Source organism: Dermacentor silvarum, chromosome 4 (genome assembly GCF_013339745.2).
Source record: "Dermacentor silvarum isolate Dsil-2018 chromosome 4, BIME_Dsil_1.4, whole genome shotgun sequence".
Lineage (NCBI taxonomy): Eukaryota > Metazoa > Arthropoda > Arachnida > Ixodida > Ixodidae > Dermacentor > Dermacentor silvarum.
Window position 1 is genome coordinate 194,369,464 of NC_051157.2, and position 25,655 is coordinate 194,395,118.

The window sequence follows — 25,655 nt, forward strand, 5'->3', positions numbered from 1 at the left end:
ATGTCAGTTGGTGTAGGCGACCGAGAGAGGGCATCCGCTTCGGTGTGTTTACGGCCAGACCGGTAAATGACGCGTATGTCGAAGTCTTGTAACAGAGCCCAACGCGCAAGGCTGCCAGACGGATCTTTTAAAGTCGATAACCAACATAGAGCATGGTGATCTGTAACGACGTCGAAGGGGCGGCCGTACAGGTAGGGTCGGAATTTTCCAAGGGTCCAGATGATAGCCAGGCACTCCTTTTCGTAGACGGAGTAGCTGGATTCCGCTTTCGTTAGTTTTGGGCTGGCGTAGGCTACTACGTATTCATCATGCCCACTTTTTCGCTGTGCAAGCACGGCACCAAGTCCTACGCCGCTGGCGTCGGGTTGGACTTCCGTGGGGGCCGTGGGGTCGAAATGGCGCAGTACGGGAGGCAGTGGCGCACCGACGGGGGAGGGGGTTTCGGGGGTTGTAACCCCCCCCCCCCTGAGGCCGACTTAACCACCCTCTTTTGTTTAACCCCTTTTCTTTCCTTGCGCATTTGAGTACTGCAACTAAGATGTAAAATGCGCTATCATCTGCACACTCACAAAAAGCCCATTTTTTGACAATTTCCCGTGGAGAAATTGAAATTAGTGCTATTTAGGTGGTATTGGCAAGCTGTCAACCCCCCCTGGCGGAGATCCTGGGTACGCTACTGACGGGAGGCGAAGTGAGCAAACACCGCAAAGCCTCAAAAGCATCGTCACAAGCTGTGGCCTAAGTAGAAAGCCGTGTGTCGCCGCGAAGCAGCTGAGTCAACGGAGCAATGGTAGAAGCGAAATTCCGGATAAAACGACGAAAGTAGGAGCACGGCCCGATAAGGCTCCGAAGTTTTTTCAGAGACGTGGGTTTCGGCAATTCGGCGACGGCACGGAGTTTAGAAGGATCGGGTAGTGTGCCATCTTTCGATACGACGTGTCCGAGTATAGCAAACTGCTTGGCTCCAAAACGACATTTCTTCAAGCTGAGTTGGAGGCCTGCCTCGGTGATGCACTGTAGGACTTGTTCGAGACGGTACAGATGTGTGGGAAAATCTGGAGAAAAAACGACGACATCATCAAGGTAGCATAGCCATGTCTTCCATTTTAGCCCACGAAGCAGATTGTCTATCATTCGTTCGAATGTAGCAGGGGCATTGCAAAGGCCAAACGGCATAACGTTAAATTCACATAGGCCATCTGGGGTCACGAAGGCTGTCGTCGGTCGATCGGCAGGATCCATAGGCACTTGCCAATAGGCTGAGCGCAAGTCGAGCGATGAAAAATACTCCGCGCCTTGCAAAGAATCCAGAGCATCGCCGATGCGCGGTAAAGGGTGGACGTCTTTGCGAGTTACATTAAGACGGCTGTAATCAACGCAAAATCGAATTGAGCCATCTTTTTTCTCAGCCAGGACTAGAGGCGACGTGCAGGGACTATTAGAAGGTTGAACCACTCCACGCTCAAGCATTTCGCTTACTTAGTTTTCAATAACACAGCGTTCCGCAGGTGATACACGATAAGGCCTCTGGCGCGGTGGTGCGTGGGTGTCGGTGTCGATCTCGTGACGTACAGTCGATGTGCGGCCTAGTGGGGCGCGTTGACAGTCGAATGTAGATTGGTATTTCCGTAGAAGGCTGAGAAGCTGCGAACGCTGTGTAGGGCTCAAGAGGGCATCTACTGAACTATGGAAGACGTCTTGCGTAAACTGGGAACAAGGCAAGCTATATGTCAACGAGTTCACGTCTGAACAGGTGTTGTGCCAAGAGGTGCGTCAAAAATGGTTACTGAGTCGGCAGACTGAAGACGTCCAAGGTACTCGCCACGACGTAAGACGAGGGGCGTGGCCTTAGCGTTGGAAACGAGCAGTCTCGTGCAGCCACCGCTGACAGTTGGGACAGCGAAGGGAAGGGAACATCGTCGGCGAACAAAAATGTCCGATGGGACAAACAGGGCAGTAGTGTCAGTGGCGAAAGCAGAGCAGGCATGCGCATTCACCGAAGAGTGCGGAGGGATCGTAGTGTCTTCTGTAACGATCAGTTTGTCGCCAATATTGTCAAGGTCATGTGAGCGGGTATCGGGAAGCGGAGAAAATTCAATTTCGGTGGAGAACAATCAATGACCGCCTGATGATCGGAAAGGAAGTTCCCACCCCAAGATGACGTCGTATGAACAGGATGAGAGGACGATGAACTCGACTGTATACGTGTATCCTTGAATGACGAAGCGGGCATTACATGCGGCAACAGGGGTAATGCACTGGGAACTTGCAGTCCGGAGTGACAGCGCAGATAAGGGCGTCGTTACTTTTCGAAGCTTGCGGCACAGTTCTTCCGTAACTGCTGAAACGGCGGCGCCTGTGTCGACTAATGCCAGTTTGACGACTCCTTCAACACATACTTGTATTACGTTCGTCGGAAGAGAGTGAGGCCTTGTGTGGTTCGACTGGAACGCAGTTCTCGCCTCTTGAACTGCGGTAGCTAGTTTTCCTCCTCCGATGGGGTCGGACGCCGCCGCATGGGGGAAAGTGAGCGGCGACGAGGGGATGGCGAGCGACGATCACGGGCAGGAGGAATGACGTTGCGCGTAGACGGCAAGTGCGAATCATTTGGTGGCGAGAAGGACGAAGCTGGCGAAACGTAGGGGAGACAGGTTGGCCATGACATTGAATCCATAAGCGACGGCGACAGCGCCGTGCCACGTGATCAGGGATACCACAGAAGAAGCACACGGGGCGATTGTCGGGTGTACGCCAGGGTTCCGTGCTAGCTGGTGATCTGGTGGTGTACACTGGAGGCATTGGACGTGGTGCTGCATCAAACGGTGGCGCTGAAAAAGTCGAAGGAGGTGGCCCTGCTGCAACCTCGGCGTAGCTGATAGGTACAGGCAATGGTGGCGCTGCACGAGGGGACTGTATAGCTTCGGACTAGAGATGGGCAAAACGGCTCACTTCAGTGAGCGGCTCGGAACGGCTCAGCTCACTGAAATGAACTGGTTCACTTGAACGGCTCATCGGTTCACTTAAACGTACAACCTGTGTTATGCATATTCTACGGTTATGTGGCCTTGAAAAAAAACCGATATATGCATATTTTATTAACCTTGTTACTGGTATTTTCGCTATGTTTAAAAATATTTTTACATATATTAAAAGCGTGAATTTTTAGTTGTAATGAAGCTATCTTTTCTGATATTGCGGATAAAATGCTTATGATAATGTGACAGGCAGAATGCGACGTACTTTTTTCAGAAAGAAAATATGTAACTTCATCGTCATTACAGAAGCTTGTCCGTTTTTGTGGAACTTTAAAATGAACTTTTGTCAAACTAAGAACACAAAATAATTGTACATTATGTTTCAAGTTTATTCATTTATTCACATAAGTACGTTCACTATAATATGAGTAACCTGTAACGCCATGCAAAATGAATGTAGAAATCATTTCTTGAAGTACAATACAAAAATCATACGAAAGATCCCCAAAACTGCCGCGCGTACCTTTCGTTTTTTTTTCTCTTTAGTGCACGGGCGACACAGGCGATCATGCCATCATACACCGGGAAAAACAGAAAAAAAGAAATGAAGTTCTATTACAACACAACAGATCATTGGCCTCGTTTTATTGACGTGCTAATGATACACGCTCAGAAAATGCACTGAAGTGGATGTCATGGGCGACATTTTTATGACTACACTAATTAGCACAAATGAAGACCAGGACGTAAACTGTACGCACACCTCTTGTTGTTAAAGGGCCCCTAAACCACCCAGAGGTCGAAATTTAGTTGTGTTGCAGTACCCAGAGGTCGAAATTTAGTTGTGGTGTTGCAGTTGTGCACGAGTCTACAACGAACACGTAGCCGCGAGAATTTTTCGAAATGGTGCCGTAATAGCGGAGTTACACGCGTTTGATAATCGAAAAACGACCCTGGCTTGTTTCGCTCTTTCCTTCGCTACTCTCCTCATCGGCTGGTTTCCCATCCTCGCCGAGTGCTTCTCGAAAGGTCACGTGACATAAGTCATCGCCAACGCGCTTCTCAAAATACTGCATACTTCCGGTCACGTCCACGCTAGCGGCACATATACCGACGGCGAACCGTCCGCCAGTGCCGTAGAACGTCTGCCGCGCGAGAGGTGTCCAAAGTAGACGGCAGTTCCGCCGGTGCCCCGCCCGCTGCACCATCAATGGCCCAATCGACGACCGCGAACCTGCGCGCCTCCGCCACCGCCAACGAAAACATCAGCTGCAGTCGGGAGACGACGGGCTCGGCTGTGCTCTCGTCGCAGCCGACGGCGCCGCTAATATCAGCGCATTTTTCTTTTTGTGTACAAGTATTGCGAAGAGCGATAACAACGACAAGAAAATATTGCGTCTTGTGAGCGTCGGTATTTCATTTCAAAGCGCCGTCCGTTTTAGCTTTGAAGGGAACCAGAAAAGGCCTAGCGACGATATCGGCGCTGTCGAGCGATGAGCGGCGGTGAATCTGCCGCACAAATGAGTCCTGGTCTTATCCTCTCTACGTACGGCAAGGAAATCTCGCCGTCCGCGAGCAAGAACCGCTGTCGAACGGCGGCCTGCGAATGGCAAACGGCGTGCGATGAGTTACCGTGCCGGTAACGTGAACTCGGTGCTTCTCTGCTACCCGCTGTTGCTTCGGTGCCAGCCCGTGTTATGCGAAGCGTACCGCTGTAGACCCTGTGTTGCGCACACGTCTGGAAAGGCCAACACTGTCGCACTCTGTTCGCGCAGCTAATCAGACCGCTAAGCACGACTGTGTTGGAACGCGAGCGATTTGGCACTTGCGTTGCGGGCTGTAGTTACCGATTCGCAAGGGCGCACAAACGAGCACCACGACGAGTAAGAGCAGAGAGCGCGTACCTGTTAGCAGACTAACCGGAAGTCGTTAGTTCTTGTTCAACCAATGGACATCGCCAGATTCCCCCTGCTGACATCGTGACGACCGCCGGGGATACCGGAAAGGCGAGGGGAGGAGAACGGCATTGTTTTTTTTTTTTTTTTTTTTGTGGCGCTCCAGCGGCGCGTAGCGCTGCTACAGTGTACTAGAATACCTTGTACACTGTATAGCGCTGCAGCGTATGGCATCGTTGATCGTGACGGCATTCTGAACTCGACGCGCGTTTACTTGAAATGTTCAAAAAATATCTGAGGTGGTTTCATCAACAGCCTATATTTTATGTCCACTTCAGGACGAAGGCCTCTCCCTGCGATCTCCAATTACCCCTGTCTTGCGCTAGCGTATTCCAACTTGCGCCTGCAAATTTCCTAACTTCATCATCCCATCTGGTTTTCTGCCGACCTCGACTGCGCTTCCCTTCTCTTGGCATCCATTCTGTAACCCTAATTGTCCGTCGGTTATCCATCCTACGCATTACATGGCCTGCCCAGCTCCATTTCTTCCGCTTAATGTCAACTAGAATATCGGCTATCCCCGTTTTTTTTTCTGATCCACACTGCTCTCTTCCTGTCTCTTAACGTTACTCCGAAGATTTTTCGTTCCATCGCTCTTTGTGCGCTCGTTAACTTGTTCTCGAGCTTCTTTGTTAACCTACAAGTTTTTGCCCCATATGTTAGCACCGGTAGAATGCAATGATTGTACACTTTTATTGCGATAGCAATTATATGGACACTTAAACTGGATTTCTGCCGTCGCCGTCGCCGTGAGGTTCCGTATAGATAACATCATCGCCGCGCGCCGTATGCCCGAGCGGTCGCGTGCGGGGGACGCGCGCTATCACGGAGAGCGAACGCACGGCGGAAAGCAAATGCGACCGGCGCGCGTGGGGGCATGGGAGGGAGGGAGGGAGGCTGGGTGACGCTGCGCTCGGGCACCAAAGGCCTATCTTGCAACCGGGCGCAAGGGGAACTTCCCACTCAATCTCCCACGCGGAAACAAGGAAGCGGGACGGCAGCGCCGGAGGGAGCGGGGGGGGGGGGGGGGCGCACTTTTACTCTGTCAACAAGCGCTCTTCGCTCGCCGGCCGCACTGTCTCGTATCTCCACACGGCGCTGACCTTTTCTATGCGCTGTGCATTTGCCGCTCAGTTTCCGTTGAAGCGATAGACCGCACGTACCTTCGCCCGCTGCGACGTATATGCGCTTGCTGCCAGCGTTTTGACAGTCGTTGTCTGCGGTAATGCAGTGTGATCTATTTATGTTTGCTTGTGCGCGCTCACACCACGCTTGTTCATTCAGTTAGTAATAGTCGGACCACATTTTCCAACGCACGCTACACATGCAATGTGTAGCGTGCGCCTGCCTGCTCGGATCGGCAGTGCAGCGCTACAGGTGTGTCCCTTCGCACGCGCTGCCCAAGGGAAGCGCTTCTCATCAACACCACCGTTTCACACGCGCCTTCTCGTGGTCATCGAGTCTCTCTTCATGTCGGTCTACTTACGCCACAGCACACCTGCTTACTTAATCAGCTCATGTTTACTACAATTCATATTGATACCAAAGCCGCTCACCTTACTTCGTGTCACATTGCTGTGTTGCTATCGCATTCATTGCTTCGCCCTGAGGGCGAAACTGTGACATTTTTTATTTCAATGACAGTGGTAAGCTCCCAGTCAGGATTTGGCAATGCGTGCCGTATGTACTCCAACCCAATTTTATTCTACTGGGAATTTCTTTCTCATGATCAGGGTCAGTAATAATGATCAGTAATTGACCTAGATAAACCTACTCTTTTACAGACTCTAGGGGCTGACTGGCGATCCCGAATTCTTGTTCCCTTGCCAGGCTATTGAACATTATCTTTGTCTTCTGAATATTCATCTTCAACCGAATTCTTACACTTTTTCGATTAAGGTCATCAATCATTTGCTGTAATTCGTCTCCATTGTTGCTGAATAGGACAATGTCATCTGCAAACCGAAGGTTGCTGAGATATTCACCGTTGATCCTCACTTCTAAGCCTTCCCAGTCTAAGAGCTTGAATACTTCTAAGCATGCAGTGAATAGCATTGGAGAGCTTGTGTCTCCTTGTCTGACCCCTTTCTTGATAGGTAACTTTCTACTTTTCTTGTGGAGAACCAAGGTAGCTGTAAAATCCTTGTAGATATTTGCAAAGATATTCACGTATGCCTCGTGTACTCCTTGATTACGCAATGCCTCTATGACTACTGGTATCTCGACTGAGTCAAATGCCTTTTCATAATCTATGAAAGCCATATAGAGATGTTGACTGTACTCCGCAGATTTCTCGATTACCTGATTGATGACATGGATATGATCCATCGTAGAATATCCCTTCCTGAAGCCAGCCTGTTCTCTTGGATGGCTGAAGTCAAGTGTTGCCCTGATTCGATTGGAAATTATCTTGGTGAATATTTTATACAATACTGAAAGCAAGCTAATGGGTCTATAATTCTTAAATATTTAATGTCTCCCTTCTTATGGATTAGTATAATGTTGGCGTTCTTCCAGCTCTCTGGTACACATAAAGTTGTGAGGCATTGCGTATAAAGGGCCGCAAGCTTTTCAAGCATGATATCTCCTCCATCTTTGATTAAATCTACTGTTATTCCATCTTCTCCAGCAGCTTTTCCCCTGGTCATGTCTTTCAAGGCCATTCTAACTTGATCGCTAGTTATAGAAGGAGACTCTGTATCCGGTTCATCACTATTTCGAATGAAAGTAGCTTGGCTGTTTTCGGCACTGTACAGGTCAGTATAGAATTCTTCCGCTGATTTTACTATGTCATCGAAATTGCTGATGATATTACGATGCTTATCTTTCAGTGCATACATCTTGCCTTGTCCTATGCCAAGCTTTCTTCTTACTGATTTAATGCTGCGTCCATATTTTACGGCGTCCTCAATCTTTCCCACGTTATAATTTCGAATATTCCTTACTTTCTTCTTGTTGATCTGTTTTGACAGTTCAGCGAATTCTATCTGATCTCTTGAGTTGGACACTTTCATGTTTTGTCGTTTCTTTATTAGGTCCCTTGTTTCTTGGGAGAGCTTACCTACTGGTTGCCTTGGTGCCTTACCTCCCACTTCAATTGCTGCTTCTGAGATCAACCTAGTTACGGTTTCATTCATTACTTCTGTGTTGTCTTTATCTTCCTTTTCTAACGCTGCATATTTGTTTGCGAGCACCAGCGTGAATTGGTCTGCTTTTACCCTTACTGCCTTTAGGTTGGCCTGTTTCCTCTTGACTAATTTCACTCCTTCTCTCTTCAGATTGAGAGAAATCCTAGACCTCACTAACCTATGGTCACTGCACTTTCCCTTACCTAACACTTCTACATCCTGCACTATGCTTGGAACGGCAGAGAGTATGAAATCTATTTCATTCTTTGTTTCTCCATTAGGGATTTTCCAGGTCCACTTCCTGTTGCTGCGCTTCCTGAAGAAGGTATTCATTATTCTGAGCCTATTCCTTTCCGCGAATTCTACTAACATCTCTCCTCTTGCATTCCTAGAATCGATGCCGTAGTTGCCAATTGCTTGCTCACCAACCTGCTTTTCCCCCACTTTTGCATTGAAGTCGCCCATGACTACAGTATACTGAGTTTGCACCTTTCTCATTGCTAATTAACATCTTCACAAAACTGTTCTATTTATTCATCATCGTGACTAGAGGTTGGGGCGTAGGCTTGTACTACCTTCATTTTGTACCTCCTATTCAGCTTTATTACGACGACTGCTACCCTCTCTATAATGCTGTAGAATTCATCAATGTTGCCCGCTATGTTGTTATGGACTAGAAATCCTACCCCGGATTCTCTCTTGTCCGGAAGATCTCTGTAGCAGAGGACGTGGCCGTTAGTCAGCACTGTGTAAGCCTCACCAGTTCTTCTAACCTCACTAAGGCCAATAATAATCCAGGTAATGCCTGATAATTCTTCAAATAGTCCTGCTAAGCTAGCCTCACTCGAGAGGGTGTACGTGTTGAACGTTGCCAGGTTCAGTTTGCATTGGCGGCTTGTCCGGACCCAGAGATTCTTAGCACCCTCTGCCGCGTAGCAGGTCTGTCCGCCGCCTTGGTCAGGTGCTCTGCAGCCACTGGGGACTGAGGGCCATGGGTTAATTGTCGGAGTCATGAGGGAGGTAGTGGCCGAATACTGTACCAGGGAGGCCAATTCCTGTTCTGGTGAGGGAGTGACTTTGCTGAAGCTTAGTGGGCCTTCCTAGTTTGGTTGCACCTGAACTAGTATAGCCGCACTAGCTCTCGGCACTTTATTTTCTTGCCGGTCTCAGGCACCACTCCATGCCTGAAAATGTGGTGGACTGGAGTAGCATTCGAACTTACGACCTTTAGATTTGAAGCCGGGTATTCTACCTCTGCTCCCTTTACCTAGGGGCCCTTTAAAGACACGGAAGACCATCTTCGAAGTGTTATTGGACCAGCGCACGATGTGTGATCGGTGAGAGTCGTGCGACATCGTTCGAACAGCAGCAGGCAACGAACGGTACCATCCTTTGCCAATTAAGACTTCTTTGCTTCTCCCCTCGGTGGCATCGGGTGCCACAACATAAGACGCACAAAAAAACCAAGGGGACTGCTGCGCACACCACACACTGCGAGCGACTACCAGTAGCGCGACTCGGCCCACACCGGCCACCATTCGTCGATCAGAAATCGAAAAACATCGAAACCCAGCAGAAGACCCACCTCTGACGGAACGGTTCGGCACGGCTCATTCAAGGAGAGAGAACCGGCTTCCTCACTCCGAAAGAAGCGCCGCTCACTTACTGAACCACGGCTCCCTTGGTCTTCAAAAGAGCGGCCCGCTCCTGAGCGCTCAGGAGCTAGCCGGGTCTTTTGAAGAGCGAGGGAGCCGAGGCGAAAAGAGCGGCTCAGACCTGAGCGCTCAGGAGCGAGCCGGATTTTTTGAAGAGCGAGGGAGCCATGGCGAAAAGAGCGGCTGGCTCCTGAGCGCTCAGGAGCGAGCCGGATCTTTTGAGCCGCTCTTTTGAAGAGCGAGGTTGCCGTGGTTCAGTAAGTGAGCGGCGGTTCTTTCGTTCTTCAGCCGAAGGCGAGGGGGTGAAGGCGACTGTTGCGAGGAAGGGTGAGAGGGCAGTTGCTTTCTCGTACCGCTAAGAGATGGCGCGGAAGTCGCACCCAGCAGAAGGGCCGGCTCTGACGGAACGCATCGGCACGGCTCTCTGAACGCGAGAGAACCGGCTCCCTTTCTCCAAAAGAACCACCACTCATTTTATTGCGATAGCAATTATATGGACACTCAAAAGCAGATTTCTGCCGTCGGCGTCGCCGTCGCCGTGAGGTTCCGTATGACGTCATTTGGACAAGAAATCGTCGCCGCGCGCCGAACGCTGTATGCGCGAGTGAAAGGGCGCGAGGGGCGCGTCTTTCACGGGGAGTGAACGCACGGCGGAGAACCAACGCGCGTTCTGCGCCGTGCTCGCTTAAGGGCTGCAGAAGTAGGCGTCTCTGTTCTCCTTCACAATCACCATGTATGTAGAGCAAACGCGCCTTCTTCCGACGAGCGAGAGGCCGTGGGGGAGGGGGAGGGAAGGGAGGCGACGTTTAGCTGTGGCACGCAGTGCCTATTTATATCAGAGGCTCCGGCAACAGTCACCAACGCCGCACGCATTTTGAGCGAACGCGGGCAAAACGCCGATGGCGTCGACAACCGTTCTGCGTGTTGCCGATGCTGCTGCATGTCCAAGTTTATACAGCTGATAAAGCTAATATCATTACTCCGTATAGCTCTCTACAAGTTTGCTATCGCAATTGATGCTTCGCCTTTCAGGTGAAACTGCGACAACTTTTTTACTGAACGACCGCTCACTCGCTCTTTAAAAAGACCTGCTCACAAGATCGGGCTCGCTCCTGAGCGACCCATCTCTACTTCGGACACTTGTTCCTGGAGCATTTGACGCAACGGAGGAGCCATGGACGGCGTGGGTCCGGGGACGGCGGTGAGTAGGGATAGCTGGCGGGCGACTTCGGAGCCTATGGTTTCCTTGATTTGGCCGAGCAGATAGTCGTTGTTAGTCACAGCGGCTAAACTTGCAATGGAAGCATCGGGAATAAAAGAACGTCGAGTGAGGAGACGTTGCCTCCTGAGATCGTCGTAGCTCTGACAAAGTTCAGCGACCTCGACCACGGTCCGCGGGCTTTTCGAGAGGCGCATTTGGAATGCGTCGTCTTCGATTCCCTTCATGACGTGACGGGTCTTGCCAGACTCGGTCATCGACGGATCGACGCGCTTGCACAGGTCCACAACATCTATGGACTTAGTGAAGTTTTCACCGGGTTGCTGGGAACGGCTGCGCAAGCTCTCTTCAGCACAGAGCTTCCGCACCGCAGGGCGACCGAACACTTGCGTAATGCGCGCCTTGAAATCTGACCAGGTGCGGAGGTCGGATTCGTGGTTGTGGTACCACACGCTAGCGACACCCGTGAGATAGAAAGAAGTTGGCGTAGCTGAGCTTCGCACCATCATCCCATTTATTGTGGGCCCTCACCCGCTCGTATAACGAGAGCCAATCTTCTACGTTGTATTCATCGGAGCCGCTGAAGATGGGAGGATCGCGTTGACGCATTGAGCCAGGACAAATCAATGTTGGCGATGCCGGAGGTGTTGTTTGGCTGGCGTCGTCAGGCATGATGGCCGGTAGTGTCCGATTGCGTAGTTCCAGGGTTGGGGAAGTAGAACCCAGCACATCTCCACCAAATATGTAATGCGGTTTATTGACAACACAGAAACGCAACCGTCTCCTGCGAGCGTCAGACACCGAGAGCCCGAGCCCATCTTCGTCGGCGGGCCGATATTGATAGTGCGTCCATAGGGCGTGCCAGTATTCTTCGCTACAATACATGGGCGGGGTTCCGAAAGCTGGTGAGGTTCCAGCCCCCCCCCCCCCCCGCCCTGGCAAAATTAATGTTTTCCGCCTATGCGTCGATGTGCATAGAGATCATGTCTGTGATGGTCTTGTTTAATCACTCCGTAAGGCCTTTGGACTGCGGATGGTAAGCGGTCGTCTCTCTATTCCTGGTATTGCTTAGTTGAAAAATTTCGTCCATGAGCTGTGCCGTGAACGTCGTTCCTCTGTCTGTGATTACAGTGGCTGAGGCACCATGACGCAATACAATGTGACACATGAAGAACTGCGCTACCTCAGAAGCCGTGGCTCGTGGGAGCGCCTCTGTCTCGGCATAGCGGGTTAAATAGTGGCGACAATCACCCACTTGTTGCCGTCGGTTGACAGAGGAAAAGGCCCAAGAATGTCCAACCCGACTTGGTCGAATGACTTCTGGGGTGGTTCGATGGATTGCAATAACCCGGCAGGCTTCAGGGGTGGTGACTTTCGTCGCTGACATTCACGGCAGCCTTTAACATACTGTCTGACGCTTGCCGAAAGCCCGGGCTAGCAATACATCTCGCGCACTCTAGCAAGCGTTCGTGAGGAGCCGAGGTGGCCAGATGTGGGCTGGACAAGCCCGGTTGAACCATCTGGCAATTTTGCACGCCTACAAAAAACTCTCCCGCAAAATCAATCAGAATAAGATTCCTGACGACTTCATTTCCAGATCAAGTGCCAGAACGAACACTTTTTCAATGATGGTGAAATTATCATAATCAGACAACGAACTGATGTCTTTAATAGGAGAGAGACAGGCCCTAACTTACAAGTCAAATCAAACCACCTGGCTTAGAATACAACGCAAAAAGTTATGCAAAGGAACGAAAATGGGGTCCATAACAGAGCAAGCAGAGAGGGCATTTGGGTAAGAAAAGACGCGTGGTAGCATTATTTGTAAAACTCCCTGTCTGTGCATTTTCCTTATTAATTTTTATTCGTCGTATGCTGCATTTGCGTCTCAATAAAACAATCCACGTGGTTCCTATATTTGCTATCGACTCCTTTCGCGCTTTCGAGATATCGCTGTCTTATTTATTTATTTGTTAATATGTTTATTTATTTGGGCACCTGATAATTTTTGCTCTATCATCCTTTGTTCTACCTGCGGAAAATAAACGGAACCAGTGGCATAAGGCATGCTTTGACCTGTAATGAAACTATGGCGTTATGGAATCACATTATACTTATGCTAATAATTCTAGTCATAAGTTGTGTTCCGAAATTGTTATATACCGTTTTATATTTATATATGTTATGTCTTATCTTCTCAATAACGGACCTTTCGTCAGGAAAAGATTTCTTGAATGAATATTTTGTATTAAATCTTTTACAAGCTGTGATATTGCTTTTTTATAGATGTGTACTTGTGCGACTTAATACGCACAAAACACATGTATCGCCCTAATGTATCTCCCGCTCGAGGCACTTTGCGTGTACTCGCGGGCTTCTTTCATGCTCGGAAAAAATTCCATCATCTCACTCTACGGGCAACAATGGTGGGATGCGAAAGCATCGCGGGGGGTGCGCATCGAGTTTCCGCTTCGTTTCACTTGGCAACAGAACCCAATGAAAGTTAGAGTGAGAGAATGTATTGAGAAGAGAGCAGACGTATGTAGGGGGTTGCTGCGTCTTTATTTAGAGATCGTACGTGATTCCTAGCATCCGAGTTTCTGCGGGTGGCTTTTGGCGAAGTCGAAACGATCGACGCGTAGGTTCCACTCTTGTACTTGTGAACGGTTATGGCACTCGCTTGAACCAAGGGGAACGGCGTCCGTTTGCACGCCACACCAGTTTTACGGTCGATCGTCAACGTGACATTACGTGGTTCTATGGGTACCCACGCCGCGTCAACTTCGGAACCCAGACGGCTGGCCTCGCTCACTGCGTGGGTCGATCGAAGGCGAGCGAGCTTCTCTGTCGCGGGACCGTCTAAGCGCAGCCACAGTCGCCTGGGGAAGTCTTCTCCTCCCGCACCATCGACGCTTCGTTCACAGAGTTTGAGCGTTCCCATTGCGCCGTTTACGAGACCGTCGATGACGTCTATGTTTGAACAGAGAGAAAATGGCGGAAGCACAACGAACGCGCTCTTTATAGTGCGCCGCGACACTTGCGCCGCCTACCGGCGTACCCTCAGGGAGAGAGTGAGAGAGAAAGAGTTATATACAATGATTTGCTGCGCCGCACCTGTGGCCGAGAGGGGGAGAGGGGAGGAGGAGAGCGCACACCTGCGTAGGAGAGGAGAATGAGGGAGAGTTGCGCATGCGTAGTGTGGGTGCGGACGCCGCAGAACGGACATTCCCCCGAGCATAAGATGCTCTCGCATCTAAAACACTTATGTAGCAGGTATTGAGCAACGGAAAGCTATATCGGGAGTTTTTCATGTTGCTCTACAACTTTCTCATTGACACTTTATTAATTAGGACAGTACTTCTCGAGTGAGATAATTATTTACAATTCATTAATTAAAGCTCAGTAACGAAAAAATACTGGCGGCTACTCCACTGTACTGGAAACAATACGCACTAGGTTTGCTTCGCGTAATGCCGTTCCTCTATTTTTAAATCGTGCTGCGTGATAGCTGGGACACCCTGTATATATATATATATATATATATATATATATATAGTATTGTAGCGAAGGATGCGAACGCCATAGTGGGTCATGCTCTCCCGCCCTTTCTAACGCCGCTCGTGCTGAGAGCTCGGGCCTTGAATTCACGGTCGGTACAAAAGGCTGGTGCCTAATAAACGCCTTTAAAAGTTGTGGAGAGTGCTTCTGCCTGCAGCGTGAATCCTGGAGCTTCGATCCTGTACCCTTCGCTCAACCATGCCAGAAGGCGCATCCCAGCAAGTGCCACCTACCCCATCCCAGAAAGCGCCTCCTCAGTCTGTCATGCGCTCTGGTGTGCCTCGCCACAGGGGCTCTGCCATCTTCAGCGGCGCGGACGAAACCGATGTGGAGGACTGGCTGACAACGTATGAGAGGGTAAGCGGTCACAACAAATGGGACGACCCCGCAAAGCTTAGCAATGCTATCTTCTATCTCGCGGGTGTCGCCAGTCTCTGGTACAGCAACCATGAGACCGATTTTCCGACGTGGTCCTTGTTCAAGACTTGTTTGGTGGCGGTGTTTGGTCGCCCTGCGGTGCGCAAGCTGCGAGCCGAATCGCGTTTGCGAGAATGTGCACAGCAGCCGGGTCAATCATTTGCCATTGAAGATGTTCTGGACTTGTGCAAACGAGTCAACGCGACGATGTCGGAATCCGACAAAATAAGAAATGTCATGAAATGGATTAAAGGCGATGCGTTCAACATGCTACTTGCGAAAAATAATCAGTCCGTGACAGACATCGTCACTCTATGCCAAAGCTACGAGGAGCTACGACGGCAGCGCTCCTTGACACGTCGCCCTTCATCGCGTGACGATCACATTGCTGGTTTGGCCACCATCTCCGACCAGACAGCACTGCTGACAGAAGTGAAATCATTCGTTCGGGAGGAAGTTGCACGCCAGTTCTCCTTGCTAACCTTCGCTCAGCCGCCGCATGTGTAACAGCCCGCAACGAATGTTATGCCCACGCTCCGTCGCGTGATCGAGGAGGAAATCACCGAGGTCTTGCCAGACCAGCATCAACATCGTCCTGCGGCCGCTCCACTCAGCTACGCCGATGTCGTCGCGACGCGCCGTGTCCCGACGGCTGCACCACTCAACTACGCTGAAGTCGTCGCGAGGACTCAACCACTCTCTCCGAGCCTCTCCGTTATGGTGACGTTGCGGCTAGGCCCCGACCGCAGCCCGCCATGCCGTCATACCAGCATCCGCCCTGTACAACGCGACCTCTTACATGGATGGGACCTACCCCAGCGAACCAATGTCGTACTTCCGACAACCGGCCGATATGTTTTGCGTGCGGCTATGCCGGTCACATCGCTCGTTATTGTAATCGCGCTCAGCCGCCTAGCGCCGCATCAGCCGTGACAAGCCAGTTCAACCGTTTAACCATATATATATATATATATATATATATATATATATATATATATATATATACATATATATATATATGCGTACATGGGTGGCGTTCGGAAAGCTGGTTAGCCCCCCGGCAACATGAAACCCTACCGCCTATGTACTGCAGTAAAACTTTCACCTCGCGACCGCGGCCTTGCACTGGCTTGCATTCGTCTCCCGCCCAATTTCTTTAAAGTGCAATAAAATTTCACGTTGCGTAATTTAATTATAAAGTTATTAGACATACTAATTTTATTTTAAATTATATACCAGGAATGCAATCTCGGAAAAGCCACATGGCTGGTGATTGCGTAGTTTTATCAATAGCAGCCTTTAAACAGCATATAGTCAGACGACCGTGCATCTGGTGGCTGTCGCAATGACGTAAGTCCCACAACGACTCCTCCGTGATTTCTCAGCGCGCCGCGGTAAGCCGCAAGCGTCGCCTTATCTCTGACGTCATGCAGAGAAGCCGAACGCTCTGGGACGCGGAGTAAGACGAACAGGAGCGCCAACTTGCCTATCTTGCAATGCATTTGCTGCAGGCAACTGGAGTCCAAGAGATAAAACGCCCCCAATGTTCCGCCGTGCTCTCTGCCTCCGCTTGCCTTTCTTTTCTTTCGCTTTCCACGGCACTCTCTTCCTTTTCGCTCTTCCCCGGCTGCGGTAGAAAAATTTCACGCCGCCTTGCGGTCATGTCACGAAATGCTCGCGTCAAAAACCTCATAAGTAGCAAGAAATGGGTCAGGTACACAGAGTTTTCTTGCCCGTGTCGCCACGTCAAATGAGATGGTATCGCGGCGCGCTCTTCGCTTCCAAATGCGACTGGAAAAGACGCAACCACGGATGCCATCAAAACACAGGTGAACTGCGAACAATTAAACAATTATACCTTCCTTCCAGTCCGTGAAGATGGTCGAATAGCGAAGCTGTGTTAGTTACACCGAGTGTTAGATGTGCATTATGTTGCACGTCACGCAATTGCGTAAACACTGATCTACAACGCGAACTTATATTATTTGAAACGTTGCGAGGCGAGAAGAGGCAGCGACTTCCGACGCCACTCGACGAGTGTCCAGTTCTCTGGTCGAAACCTGCCGAGCGGTCGCCAGAGGCATTGGCTGCAGTGACGGACACCGCGCGCGTTCGGCGCGAATGCCAGGAAACGTGGACGGCGCCGGTAGCAGCTCTGCGCGTTATCCGAAAGGGCGCGCCGCACAGAAACACCTTCTCTTACATCCACCCCCTCCTCCTCGCGCCCAGTGCGGCCTCTCAATGGTCGCCTCCTCCCCCAGCGCGCCTCTCCTCCTTTGCTGGTCACGTGACCTGCGTGACACCGGCGGACGGACGGACGGCGCAGCCTCGATCTACAACAGCTCAGCTCTTAAAACGAAATGATAGCAGGGGTGCGTGCAGGGGAGTGAAGAAGGAAACAGTCTGCCACATGAGCAGAGAAGTGGCATTAGCCTTAAAAGGTACTGGATGACGAAAAGCCGATGAATTTATATAAAAATTGAAGTTGAACCCATGTTGCTGTCACATAAACAGTCGTACACGATGCGTAATAGTGACTCATGACACCGAATGCACAATAAACCTTTCTTGCTTCATTCTAAGGAGTATTTAGTTCCGTGCACGGAGTAAGATAGATGATGGTAGAATGAGATGGTGTTATTTCAAGCGCAAATTATGAACAAGTTTTAAGGAAGCTTGCACCATTTACTAGTTAAATTCTATTGCGTAATTACAGCGCCTTTCTTTCTTTCTTTCTTTCTTTCTTTCGTTCACGAAGGACCTGTACTTTTTAAGGAAAGGCGGTCAAGATTGGTTTTCAGCAACGTGCTCCACTGAGTTTTTCGTAGTTCTGCGCGATCGAATGGTGGCGGGTGACATATACGCGATTCGGCAGCGAGGAAGCGCATCGAGCGCCGAGCATATCAAAACGGCAAGCGCGCGTACAACTCTATTTGCGAGCTGTTGATCGAGCGTACAATCGACGTATTATCCTCAACACGAGACAAACCGCCGCAGCTGGACGCCGCCGACACCGCTATAGACGAGGGCAAATAAATCCAGCGCCACCTATTATCCTCGTCACGAAATCACCCTCGCGCTGGTCACTACATGCAACGCCTCATCAGGTTAGTCGGTATTCCTGTCTACTTGCTAACCAGCTCTAGGTCATTCTTCACTTCCGGCAAACGCTAACGTTCTTTTTTTTTAACAGAGAAGCTGTTCTAGCTAACCGTAAAAAGTGCCTGCTGCTGCCTCAAAACCTCGTCGAGCTATCACCTGACTGCGTTGCCTAGCAGCCACCTCGCGGAGCGGCATGTGCCTCGCCTCCTCTCCGTGCCGTGCACATGCTGCCTTGACATGGGACGTTAAAGAGAGAGAAGGAGAGCATGCGCGCGGCACGCGCAATGCTCGGGAGAGGGAAAGAGAAAATGAGAGCGAGATAGAGACATAAATTGTAGCCGCACCAACGAGGCAACGCGCAAAACTGCTGCCGACGCCGCCGGCATTTCCACGTTTCCCGCGTTCGCGCCGGGGAAACGCGGGCGGTGTCGGCAGCAGCTCGGAGACACTGCGCGCAACCGGCTTCCGCCGCCGCGCCGAGATCTGCGCATGCGCCGTGATAACGACTGGATCTGCGCATGCGCTGATCGACCTCGGTGCAACAGCTATGTAAGCGTACAGTGTACTAGAAGACTTGCTTGAGCACTGTAGTAAGCGTGTGCGCCGCGGCGCTCGATCAGTAGAAGCCATGGGGCGCCCATCGATAGTTCGTACTCGCGAAGAAAAGGCCGCGCTTCGCAAAGCAAGGCTCGCTGTTAAGCGGGAGAGGCAGCGGCAAGGCAAGCCGATCCTGAGTACGCAGCCAGAGCGGCCGAGACCAAGAGGCAGCGACGACGTGAAGACTCCGAATACGCCAGCGTGAACGAGAGCGGAAGGCTACGTACATGCGGATGCGACGCCAGGGCCGAGCCATGCGGACCAACGCCGAGCAACGCCGAGCTCGCGCTTCGACAGGGGGTGCCAAGGCTCGCTGGAGTTTGGCCATTCCTGTCGAGTGTGCTATCGGCCGTGGTTCAACTCGAACCTGTCTACGCTCAACTCGGTTCAGTACGTCGACAAACATGGACAAGGCTTGTGTGTGCTGCAAGACATCTTCCCCGATCAACAGGGATGGCCAAACTCCCGCGAGAGGAACTCACGTTCGAAGCGAGCAGCCAAGTTACAACCTAGCTTCAGCCATAATAAGCCCCTACGATCGCCCAGCTTCGCTGTTTCAAGCCTTGCGCGGCCGAGTGCAAGCTTAAGCCTTTTTTAAGTTTCGGTATCAAGAAACTAATATTTTTTCATGTTTTAGTCGGTGCTATCGTTCGTATTTCACAAGTGAAGTTTTGCAAGAAGGTTCCTTCATATATAGACTATCTTAAATTGGGCTTTTTAGGCGCTAAAATGTTTTGAGTTAGCCTATAACTGATTTTCTAGGCGCCGAAATCTACAAGGCACTATTGTCAACCTCCCAATAACCGGAAGAAGATTGAACAGACTACTCAGGTGCTCACTTCCAGGTGAAGCTTATTGTGCAATTGCCGCAGTGGCAGTACTTGACAAGAATTTAAACATATCTCTCTACATCTGAAAGCACTCGCTATCAAAACAGCTTTTGCTATTCCCGTGCTCATCAGAACCCACCAATGCTTTTGCGCCACCTGTACTTCCCATTCAATTACATGCATGTGACATACTGTTTATCAAGTTAGGAGAGCACTGTATTCGAAAGGCCCGGGCTACGGAACCGGTGCTTGTGTTCGGTGTGCGGGGCCGAAAATCGCGAGTATGCACGTGATTGCTGCACGTGATTGGTGTCCGGGGCACGCGAGATCGGTCAGAGGTGACGGGGCCGGCGCACTGATCGGAGCGAGACAGCACGGGGCGCTTTCGCGAGGAACTCCCAATGGAGCATCGGGCCAATGCCCCGACGTCAAAGGTCCTGACCCAGCTGGACCGGGCTTCGCCCCGTCTCCTGTGACTCCCCAGACAGGCTGCGCTGCCGCGTTCATCGCCGTCCTCACCTGCCGAGGCCGGGCTGCACCCCGGCTTCCGTCACTGCGGTAGCCAACTAGTGGCTGAGCTACGCTCCAGCCGCGGCTACCACACCGCTGGGGCTCGTAAACTACTGCTACGCTTGGAACTGTGAGCGCTGCAGAGCCTGAACTGAGCTTAGCGAGATTAGCGCGTCAAACCTGACTAATGTCTTGTTTGTATTTATTATTGCGATAGCAATTATATGGACACTGAAAGAGGATTTCTGCCGTCGGCGTCGTCGTCGTCGTGATGTTCCGTATGACGTCAACGGCGATGAAATCGTCGCCGTGCCCGGGAGGCTGTATGTGCGAGTTAAAGGGCGCGAGGGACGCGCGCTTTCCAAGGAGGTAGAAAGAAGTTCATTTTTTTTGTCAACCTCCTTGGCGCTTTCACGGGATAGCAAATGCACGGCGGAGAACAAACGCGCGTCCAGCGCCGTGCTCCCTGAAGGGCTGCAGAATTAAGCGTCTCTTTCCTCCTTTACAAACACCATATATATATATATATATATATATATATAGAGAGAGAGAGAGAGAGAGAGAGCAAACGCGACTTCAGTCGCGCGAAAAGCCGTGGGGGGACGCGAGGGAGGGAGGGGACGTGACCTTTAGCTGCGGCACCAAATGCGTATTTATATAAAAACGTTGCGAGGCGAGAAGGTGGTAAAGACTTCCGACGCTGATCGACGAGTTTCCCGTTCGGATCTCGTCGAAACCCTCCGAGCTGCCCCCAGAGGCCCTGGCAACAATCACCAACGCCGCGCGCGTTCGATGCGAACGCGGGCGAACCAGCGACAGCGTCGAGAACAGTTCTGCACGTTGCTGGTGCTGCTGCATGTCCAAGTTTTTACAGCTGATGCAACTACCATCCTTATTCCGTATAGCTCTCTACTAAGTTGCTATCGCAATTGATGCTTCGCCTTTCGCGTGAAACTGCGACATTTTCTTATCTATCTTGTCCCATGTTTACTTGCTTGTCTACTATCACGTGTACGAATTCGTTCCTCTTTTTCTTGGATGATTCCTCAGTACATGTGCCTGACCTGTGCCCACGCATTTTCCCACAGCACCTTCGAAGCTGACTTATGCGAATGCATCAAGTGCAGAGTAAATAGGTGCTGCTAATAATCAATCAGCCCTATCGCACTCTGCTTCACATTTAGGCAGAAAAGTCAGCATTATTCCTCTCATATTACACTCAGTCATGTTTTTGAGTGTGGATTTAATTTTCCCCCGTTTTATTTCCGGCATACCTAATAAAACCAAAATAGTGTATTGAATTGTGCCCGAAAGGACATGACCATAAAAAAACACCACCCAAACTCTCCGTACAGATTTTTAATCTGCGAAGCTGAAACGTGCGGCCCCGGTGTTTAGCAGTGGGTTAATCCCGACGCTGTAATGAAGTGTTTCTCAATTATTGGTTACATGTTTGTGTTTCTAGTTGAACGCAAGTGCCAATGGCGGACGGACGCTGCTAACCACAATGCCGAGCCTAACTCGAGATATCGAACGCATGCGAAATCGCCGAGCCGAGGAGACGGCGTTGCGGGCAGAGCAGCATCAACGTGACAATGGCGGGAACTGCGTTCGCCGGGGCCAACGCGCGCTTTCGGCAGGAGTTTTCGAGCGGCACTTTGGCTTCGGTTGCGACGAAACGTCCACGTTGAAATCGCGAAGTAGAACGCCAATGCCAATGGCTGGCAGACGCTGCTAACTACGACGCCGAACTAACTCGATATATCGAACGCATGCGACAACGGCGAGCCGAGGAGCCGGCGTTGCGGGCAGAGCAGAGGCGCTATAACGTAAAATGATTCCAAACTGTTTTGATCCCAATTCCTGCAATCAGCCTCCACGATTCGTCAAAACATTTTCGGGCGCCTCCCAACTTCGCCTGTCTGTCACGCGACGTCATGAAAACCGCGATAGCTCCCCATCTGATATATCGTGTACACACTGATTACGCATGATTAAACCGCACAAAAGAAAAATAATGATTCCTGATTCGACGCCTTTTCACCATTAGCCCTTTGCTATTGGTCCAATGTCTTCTGGCTACGTCCACTTAGCCCACAGGCTAAGTGGGCGTCAAACTCACCACGCCATAGTGACGTGTACGTGAAAAAAAATTCATTAATATGCCGAAGAAAACTGAAAATTTTTCTGAATAGCCACAGACTGCCCCGTTCCGAAAGGAATAGAAGATAGTCGCCCGCCGATCGCTCAGGCCCTCGCTATTCGCACCTACTGGTGAGCATGTATTTATTTGTGCGTGATAAACCTTTTTGCGTGGCAGTAAAACGCTATCGAGCCCTTTCGGCATGCATACGACATCGCTCTGCCAACTCTTGCTTGCTGAGGATCCGTTTTAGCGGCATTCTTATCCTTCCGTTGCACGCCGCCGCGATTTTCGACCAGCCACCGCAAGCTAAGTAAGGCGAAGCGGACCAATCGGAGAAGCCAGCACCACCCTCTTCCTGCACTTTGCTGGCTAGGCCCCATCGAAACCCTCTCCACTAGAGCGTGATCCTCGCCTCTTTTCAACCAATTAGATAAGAAAAACCGCTGAGTGTAGACAATGTTATTGGTTTTCAAAGCGAACAAAGGTGACCTTCTATAAACGAGGATAGCGTTTGATTGGGTTCTTCAGACAACGCTGCGGGTCACCGCCCGATGCTTGCGTCGGTGGTTACGTAAATGTGACGTCAGGAGTTTGGTAACAAAACAGCTTGGAATAATTTTATGTTATAGCGCCCCAGGTACGACGCAGAGAACGACGTCACTAACGGCGCTGCCAGAGGCGCGCATGCTTGGGTGCGACGTAGAGAACGACGTAACTGCCGGCACAGCCAATGGAGACGTTTAGCGAAACATGGGACGAATGGTTTTTCATCTCGCATAGCCATATACAGCTTTCGCTGTAAAAATTATGCAGATTCAACGCTCCTCTTAGAATCTGTGTGAAGTGAACCTTTCATGAAATGGTTAATCAAATGCTATAAATTTCCATAGTTCATCTATCTGCCTTTGGGAAAGAAATACTGGTGCGCGCTTGTGATTTCGCGCACCCATGATGTGCAATGTCACACAACGTGGTGATGATCTCAAATAGCTAGTGGGTGTCGGCACAGTAATAGTATTGTTGCGATCATGGCCTAATGGTTAGCACATTATGGTGCTGTGTCTTTGGGACCAAGGTTAGAACCCACCATCGGGCACCTAATTCTATTCAAAACTATTAGCCATTCGGCAAGACAGCAGCATCCAGCAGCTATGGTCAAGATATCCCTAAATACTTCACAAAAGAAGCTGCGCTTGCGTCAGTCTGTATAACATGACGTTATGAACTGTCGCAGATAGCGTAATTAGGCTTCATCGAATGGCTCACTGGGTAGTTGATAGAGACATCTGCGAAAAATTAAAATGCTTCTGTAGAAAATTAACAATTTCGCAAATGATATTTTCAGTTACTTTTATTAGGCAACGTCCTTTTCTATCTGGGCTGTCGTCGAGTTTACGCTGATGCAAGTGCATTAGTTTGCTGCGGTGCTGCCCGCGACTGTGCTCACTGAATGGCACTACGCGAAAGCAGCGGCATTCGAAACTGCAAAATGGTACGCATTTGGCTGGTTGGTTCATGATTACGAGCAGAAAACAGCGCTAAACGACAGGACTAAGAGAAGGACACAGACCACAGCTGACGAAGACAAGGACACAGATCACAGCTCCGTTGTCTGTGTACTTCTTTTCGTCCTGTCTTTTCAGCTCGTATTCTAAGTAACGCGTAATCGCAGGCTCACCGCAACGGCCGTCTCGTACACGGTGCACTTGCTGAACGAGCCGTCAGACTCGACGGGGATGGAGATGTTCTTCCACACGTCGGCAGACAGCTCGCCTAGGGCGTCCGGCGGTCGGCACCAGTGGTCCACGGGCCGACTGGTGAGCCGGTCCGACAGCGCGTGCAAGAGCGCCATGATCACCGACAGGACGCTGCACAGCAGGACTCGGCGTTGGTACGGCCCGTGACCCAACACGATGTAGATGCTCTCCTGGACGGCAGCCCAGTTGTCATGGACGACGAAGCCAGACATGAGAGTCTTTGGGGTTGGCGTGGACGACGGGGTCGGCGGAGATGCCACGCTTCCAGGGGTCGCCCATCCAGACCGTGGCGGTGACGTCTTTGGCGACGGCGCTCGACTGCTGGTGATGTCCGGACTGACCGACATTTGGTTTCCTCTAGGTTTCACTAGACGTCGTCTAGAGCAGGTCGTCGGGCACCTTCCGAGAAGCCGAGTTGTACGATAGGCGAGAACGCGTGCGAACGCTCGCGGTAATTCTTCTTCTACCACGTCCCTGGTGTTGCGCGAGCCATTGCACGCGCCAGTTAGATGAAAAAGCGAGTGCTCTCGTAAATGCACGACTGAAAAAAAGTTATTAAAGCGATAGCGTTTAGGGCCCCGTGTCATAGAAAATCCGGCGTCGGCAACCGGCGTGTGATCGCTGGTGACGGAGAATATCATCCAATGACATAGACCACGCAGGCCCTCCACGTGGTGAAAGGTTTTCGTGAACAAAATTGAATTTCTCACAATGAAATCCGGCAGAAAAATGGTAAAGTACGATCTCGATAGGGGAACAGCGCAAAAAAAAAAGAACACGTCAAGAAGACAAGAAGGCAGACACACACCAGCGCTGACTGACGACTGAATTCTTTATTCAGAAAAGAAAGTACGACTTTACCATTCGGCGTCGGATTCGCCGTCGGGTTCGCCGTCGGATTGTAATTTGAATGTACGAGAAAACCTAATTATGCTACGAGGAAACTCGAACATTTCTACCAGACCTACGCGCGTCTGGGCAATTGCAAACAATTAATAAAATAATAAAAAAGTGTTAGGGCTTTCACATTTTAATATAAAACCACTTATATTGCCCCTGGAAAAACGTCTTTCCAGCAATGCATTTCAGTTTAAAAGTCAAGCCTACATTAAGGGGATCGGTGTAACCTTGGTCTTTGTAAGCCGGCTTTCCCACGTTCAGTGTTGCGAACGTTCAGTGTTGGAAGCCGGCTTTCCCACGTTCATGCGATGCGAACGGGTCCCGATAACGCTGTCGCGTTCTACTCTTAAAGGTGAAGCTTTTTGCACAAAAAACTGGCCACCTAGGTAATTACACACATGGAAAAGAAAAAGCGTCGAGTAACAGTGGAGACAGAAAACTAGAAAGCAGATAAGTATTACGGTAAAGTAGTAGAAACAATGAAGTGAGGGACGTTGAAGGAATACTGACATGATATTGCCGACTCGTTATTTTGCGTAATGAAGCTGCGAACCTTGGAAAAAAAAAAGTCGCAGTTTCGCCCGAAAGGCGAAGCATCAATTACGATAGCAAATTAGTAGACAGCTGCACGGAGTAAGGATAGTAGTTTTATTGGCTGTGTAAACTTAAACACAATCGCTTACTAACAGAATTAACAAGCATGGTGTCTGCGCGCACAAGCAAACATGAATAGATCCTACTCGACGACCGCAGACAACCGCTGTGAAAACGCTCGCGTGAGGAAGCGTAGCAGCAAGTGAATGTTCGCGCGGTCTATAGACGAGAAAACGATCGCCAGACGGCGCTACTGCGCCTCTTGACAGCGCCACCAATGTGGAAACGTCAAGGAGCGCGGTGGCACCGTGG

General features: G+C 50.5%; 1 protein-coding gene across 1 annotated transcript in view; it reads right to left on the reverse strand.

The window, feature by feature from the left end:
* The window catches only part of LOC119449154 (beta-alanine transporter), a 42,689-nt gene extending 18,431 nt beyond the window's left edge, over positions 1-24,258 (reverse strand). The window contains exon 1 of the mRNA XM_037712338.2: positions 23,771-24,258. Within this exon, the coding sequence (XP_037568266.1) occupies positions 23,771-24,196 (426 nt within the window). The 5' untranslated portion in view covers positions 24,197-24,258. The remainder of the gene's footprint in view (positions 1-23,770) is intronic.
* Positions 24,259-25,655: the final 1,397 nt, after the last annotated feature.